Source organism: Rhodnius prolixus, unplaced genomic scaffold (genome assembly GCF_049639745.1).
Source record: "Rhodnius prolixus isolate KJV_2025 unplaced genomic scaffold, Rpr scaffold_27, whole genome shotgun sequence".
NCBI lineage: Eukaryota > Metazoa > Arthropoda > Insecta > Hemiptera > Reduviidae > Rhodnius > Rhodnius prolixus.
In genome coordinates, this window is record NW_027411607.1 from 729,249 (window position 1) to 735,851 (window position 6,603).

Consider the following 6,603-nt stretch of genomic DNA (forward strand, 5'->3'; position numbering starts at 1 on the left):
ATAGTTATTTATGCTTCTTAAATTGCTAAATTCATGATTAGAACACTAAAAATCTTTTACATTAGACTACGCATTTGCCTTCTAACAAGGCGGAAGTTCATATTAGAATTATTGTTTTAGCCGATACTAAGAATAATAATAAATAAAAAGAAAAAAGTAAAATAAATACCTTTTCATCAGCTCTCATCATCATGGTTCATGTAAGTTTTACCATTATTATTACTCATGTGTTAGCATATCAAAGTCAAAAAAAAAAAAAAGAAAAGAACAGCTTCTTATCTTTTCAGTGCAAAGAGTGCAACATTAATTTTGAAAACTCCTATCAGTTTAAACTTCATAGAGCTTTAACTCACGGTGAGCGTGAAAAATATGGCTGCACATGCGGAAAAGCGTATTTTTACAAAAAAGATCTTCAAATTCATAAGAAGATGTGTACAGCCAGAGGCCGCTACATGTAAGTAAAAAATAAATAAATAAATGAAGTTGTAATTATTTACGTATTATTAATTTGTTTTCTTCTCAGGTGCAGGCATTGTAACTGTGTACAAGCTGATATACACAATGGCCGTTTACATGAAGCTGTCTGTGGAAGTAAAAGATCAAGATTGGGAGAACCTTCCAGAAAAGAGCTCTTGGGATTATCCACAGGGCTAAATAATGTAACACCGTATGAGACCGCTTTTCAGGGACGTCTTGCGTCATATTTTGTACGCTCACCAAGTTGTATGGTTCTTCCAATATTTCTAGAAAGCGTACGTTCAAAAATTCTAGACATCATTCATCAAAGTTTGGTAACGCATTCATCCATAAAATTTAATCTGTGGGTGGACTGCACTTTTGAAAATATACATGGAGAGAAAATCGAAAAGGCATTGAAAACATCTAACAAAGCAGTATACCTAGCTGATGACGTCATCAGCTTTCTAAAGATAGCCTTCAGCAAATTAAAGAAAGAACTAGAAGAAGCGGCTATGACCAAGAGTGGTTGGTCACTGGTTTCAGTGGATGGACTAAGAATGAAGGTAAGCAAACACAATCCTTTAAAAGCTACAACATATTTACCTTTGCCTAAATCTATTGAGAGCAAGAAGGCATGTATAAATGTCAAAAATTTTGATAATAAATGCTTTTTATATGCAATACTGGCCAAATTTATTGATGGGAAAAATTCGGGGCGTCCAAACAAATACAAATCATTGGAGAGTAAATATAATTTTTCTTGTGTAAATTTCCCAAGCCCTCTTAAAGACGTTAACAAATTTGAATCTGTTAATAATATTTCCATCAATGTATTTGGCCTGGATGATAACAATGATGTGTATCCTCTAAAGGTAGTTTATAAGGAATTAGACGACCATCGCGATCTGTTACTGCTAAATTCAAATAACAATTACCACTATGTTTATATAAAAAATTTTAATAGGCTTGTCAGTAAGCAAATATCCAAACGCAAATCATCAAAATATATATGTAAAAGATGTTTCACCCATTTTGATGAACGTTACAACGGGGAATCTCGATACGAAGACCATAAATTATTCTGTTACACACACAAACCTGCCAGAGTTGAGTTACCAACAAAAAAACCATTTATTGAATTTGAACATGGGGATTACATACAGAGAGTCGCTGTCGTAATTTACTTAGATTTTGAAACTATACTGGAACCGGTGAGCACTTGTAATCCTAACCCTGATGAATCATACACTACAATTACTCACTTACACACACCAATGAGTTTCGCTGTTTACATTAAAATAAGCGATGAATTAGATGCTATAGACCATAGTCTTCCCAAAGAACCATTCATATACAGAGGACCAGATGCGGCTAAAGAATGTATCTTATATTTAAAGAGAATTGCCGAAGCTGTGGAGAATCTGTACAACATTAACACACCCATTATACCCCTAACTCATGAAGAAGAAGAAAATTTCAACTGCGCCAGTACATGTTACATGTGCGATAGATCTTTTACTGATGAAAATGCAAAGGTAAAGGATCATTCACACATTTCAGGCGTTTATCGAGGCCCAGCACATAACACATGTAATTTGCTATGTAGAAAACTAAATTTTGTACCAGTATTCTGCCATAATCTTAGTGGTTATGACGGACATTTTTTAATCGCCCAATTAGGATTTGATGATAGAGAAATATTCGTTATCCCCACTTCGGGGGAGCGGTATATCTCTTTTACAAAAAATGTCAGTGAAAAAATGAAGTTAAGGTTTATTGATACATTTCGATTTATGTCCTCCAGTTTGGATAGCTTAGTGAAAAACCTTGCAATTTTAACAGAAACATCAAAATTCTTCAGTCCGGACGTGATGCATTTGGTGACTAGGAAAGGTGTATTCCCATATGAATATATTTCAAGTTGGGACAGGTTAGGCGATAATTCATTACCCCCTAAAGAAATGTTTTATAGTAGCGTTAAGAGTGTAGATATAAGTGAAGACGATTATCAACACGCCCTCAACGTTTGGGATGCATTTTCATGCAAAACTCTGGGGGAATATAGTGATTTATATTTGAAAATTGATGTACTAATTCTGTCGGACGTATTTGAGCACTTTAGAACTGTAACTATTGGTTCTCATAAACTTGACCCGGCTTATTATTTCACCCTACCAGGTTTGTCTTGGGATGCCATGTTAAGGTTAACTCATTGTAAATTACAACTCCTCACTGAGTATGACCAAATTTTGATGATAGAGAAGGGGTGAAGGGTGGAATTTCACAGGTAACAAAGAGATATGCTGAAGCTAATAATCATTTCATGGATGATTATAACCCTTCATTGCCGACAACTTTTATCACATACCAAGATTGCATCAATTTATACGGTTTTGCAATGACTAAATTCCTCCCATCTGGCGGTTTCAAATGGGTTGAACCGGACATTATAAATTTGGATAGTTTAGGAGAATGTGATGAAATAGGATATATATTAGACGTTGACATCGAGTATCCACCTGAACTCCATAACAGTCATAATGATTTGCCATTCTTAGCAGAGAATACTTTAGTAGATGGGCAAACTAAATTAATACCACACTTTAGACCTCGTAAAAACTATGTTTGCCATTATATGGTCTTAAAACAGGCGTTAGCACATGGTTTAAAATTAACGCGAATCAATAAAGTTTTGCAATTCCAACAGTCAGCGTGGTTAGCACCTTATATACAGCATAACACGGAACTGCGTAAGAAAGCTACAAATCAGTTTGAAAAGGACTTATACAAATTGTTTAATAATTCAGTTTTTGGTAAAACTATGGAGAATGTTCGACGTAGAATTTCTATCAAACTCGTATCAAATTCGCTGAAGTTAGAAAAATTAATAGCTCGACCTGACTGTCTAGACTATGTTATATACAACAAATCTCTGGCGGCTGTACATTTAGCCAAGAATAGCATTCTTTTTAATAAACCTATTTACATAGGTCTTAGTGTTTTGGATTTATCGAAATTACATATGTACTGGTATCATTATGATGTAATGCTTCCATTTTATGGGCCTGATAGATTACATCTCTGCTATATGGATCCCGATGCATATATTTACCTCATTGAAACAGATAATTTATTTAAAGATTCACTGCTGATGCGAAATTATTTAGATTTGTCCAACTATCCCACCACATCAGACCACCCGTTGATTCAAATCTTTCGTCAGGAATTCAAAGATATAGCGTCATGTGATATAATTAATGAATTACAAAAGAATAAAGCAGCTATAGGTAAATTTAAGGATGAAGCTGCAGGTGAAATAATAACAAAATTTATTGGACTCCGTCCAAAAATGTATTCGCTTCGAATGGGAGATTCCAAAATAATAAAAAAAGCAAAAGGGGTAAAAAAGCTGGTTCTAAAACATTCCATAAAGTTTGATGATTGTATTGCTTGCTTACTGACAAACGAAGCAATTAGACATTCAATGATTATGTTTAGAAGTAAGCATCACCTTATGATGACTGTAGAACAGAATAAAGTAAGTTTATGTCCCCTAGATAATAAAAGGTACATAGTTGATTCAATTAATACTCGAGCTCTGGGGCATATTTTAAATGAATAGATGAAATGGCCAATGATGATTATACAAATATTTATTTTACTTTTTTTGTATTAAATTAGTGATAAGTAATATTCATATTATAAAATGTAATTTTGATTATATGTATTTTATTTTATGCTAATAAAGAACAAAAATAATTAAGAAATGTGTTATTTCTTCCCCTAAGTTTAGAGAAAAAAAAAGGAGAGAAAAAAAATTACCATTCTTTTTATTTTAAAAAATACATTTATTTAATACCATGTTTTTTAAGCAGTATACAATTTTGATTATGAATACTGTGTAATTTACATGGACATTCTTTAATTACATCTTCTAAAATCTGTAGTCCACAATAAATACATTGAACACAATCGTCTCTTATCTTGATGTAGCCGTTAAAGGCAAGTAATTCCGGACTTACAGTTGATTTCCACCAGCTGAAAGATTTCTCCCGAACACTAGAATTAGTAAAATCAACTTTGGAGTAGTTGTTCAGCAGCCAATGCACTAATATTTTACTAAAGTGCAAAGCACAGTTATATTTAGTTCCGCAATGATAGTCACATTTGGTTGAATAATGCTGTTTGCAAAGTTGTTTTAAGCTGGGGCATCCAAAATCTTGAAGATTATACACAGTTTTTCCATAATATCCCCCAAGAACTTGCTCTTTTCAACTCCTTTTACATAGAGGTAGGTGTAGTTTTTAGTTTCATCCTTTACAACATTGTCAAATTCAGAATAATCCATGTCGCCATCTTCCCAATTGATTCCATGTAGGTTTCTGTACACCCATCTATTGGGTGGTTAGTACGGGTTTCAATATGAGGGCGGTTTGAACATCCAATGTTTCTGTTGACCGGTGACGTCAACAATTGCCAGCTCCTTTACGATGAAAGTAGGATCATCGCTTTGATAACATTGAATATCTATCACTGCGGCATGCATATTGGTGAACTATAAGCAACCGTGTACAGCTCTACACTTATATGATTCTTTCCCCCACTCTAACCAATTAAATTCTTTTAACTAAACCTGTCAGTGGATTATATTCAACTAATGAACCATGAAAAATTAAAGCGTAGGCTGCTGTATCTGGTTTAAAAGTTTCTGATGCTTCCAATTCTATTCTAATGTCAACTGAAGATGATCTAATTGCCTCAGACTGACGAGAACAGTCTATTACAATAATAGGAGCTTCATCCCTGAATTGTTCTTTGCTTAAAATAGGTTCATTTTCCTTCGCATAATAACTCATTTGAAATTTTTGATACATATGGTATAGAATTGAAAAGTGATTCTTGGAGAAGTCTATGTTATGATCATCATAAGGATAAACCTCAGAATTTAAATGCAATTTAACATTTGATATATTACAATGATTGAACTGAGACATATCACTTTGTATATTATTCTTTTTGTTTGTTTGAAATGCAATTATGACATATCGTTATTTTTCCAAATTTGTTGTAGTTTTCACTGCCCAAGTATGCTTCTTTGTTACAGGTAGAGAAGGATATTCATTAAATCCCATGTACGGAATGCCATATGAACCGTTTTTCCTTTGTTGATGAAATTTAAAAATTTTAACCTTTGTTCGTCAAAAACCTTAACGTAAGGCATTTTCCATTGTATAGACTTCAGTTTAATAGATGCCTTAACATTGGTATGATCCCCTAAAACCCTTACACAATCATTATCTGTTCTGCTGCGATGTAGAATTAATTCATGTTTTCCTTGTAGAATTATTTGATTGTAATCTTCGAAGAAACCCATTACAATGTCTAGGGGGATACAAGCTTCAAAATTGCCTTTTTCATCTGCCAATTTCACATATTCAGCAGGCATCATCCAACCACTCATTTCTAATCCTAATGCCTTGACTGGGCTAAGAGATGCATAATTTTTTTAAAGTACTAACAGTTCCAGGATTCCGAACATGGTCAATTAATACACCATTCAACTGATACTTGATTTCGTCAAACAAAAACAAAAATCCATTTCTCACTAAACTCAATACACTTGGATCTATAGATGCTACTCCTTCTTGGACCAGTTGTTCTTGAATGTAGAGAAAACTCTCGGATGGAACAGTGTAGATGTCTTGCTGTTGAACTGCAATTATTAATTCGTCATAATTTTCTAATGATTGATTGTATGGCTGATGAGAGTGAAACTCAAATTCCGTTATTCTCTCCTCAAAACTCACTTTTTTTTATCCACATTTAGTATTTCTTCCATTTTGGTTTAATCAAAAGTCCTATACTTTGCAGGAAGTAAATATTTGATGGTGTTAACGCTCGGTAAGGTGACCGTTGAATACTAGTTGTTTCACTTCAGCGTAATCCATTTTATACTTTCGAAAATCAATACCCACTTTTCTTTAGATGTAATCTGATGGTAATTGTTTCTCCACTAAAATCCACTAAGTTCTGGTTTTGATCTGTTATAACAAGTGTTATATTGTTGATTACTTCACCGATAACTGGAAAGTAAATGACTGGAGAAGGTTCTTGTACGATTTTAAATCCTGGAGGAACTATTGG

General features: G+C 33.6%; 1 protein-coding gene across 1 annotated transcript; it reads left to right on the forward strand.

The window, feature by feature from the left end:
- Positions 1–725: 725 nt before the first annotated feature.
- LOC141455159 (uncharacterized) lies at positions 726–5,419 on the forward strand. The gene is made up of 3 exons (XM_074130017.1): positions 726–2,662; positions 2,719–3,770; positions 5,343–5,419. Exons 1-3 carry the CDS (start codon positions 726–728, stop codon positions 5,417–5,419), a joined length of 3,066 nt encoding a protein of 1,021 aa, XP_073986118.1.
- Positions 5,420–6,603: the final 1,184 nt, after the last annotated feature.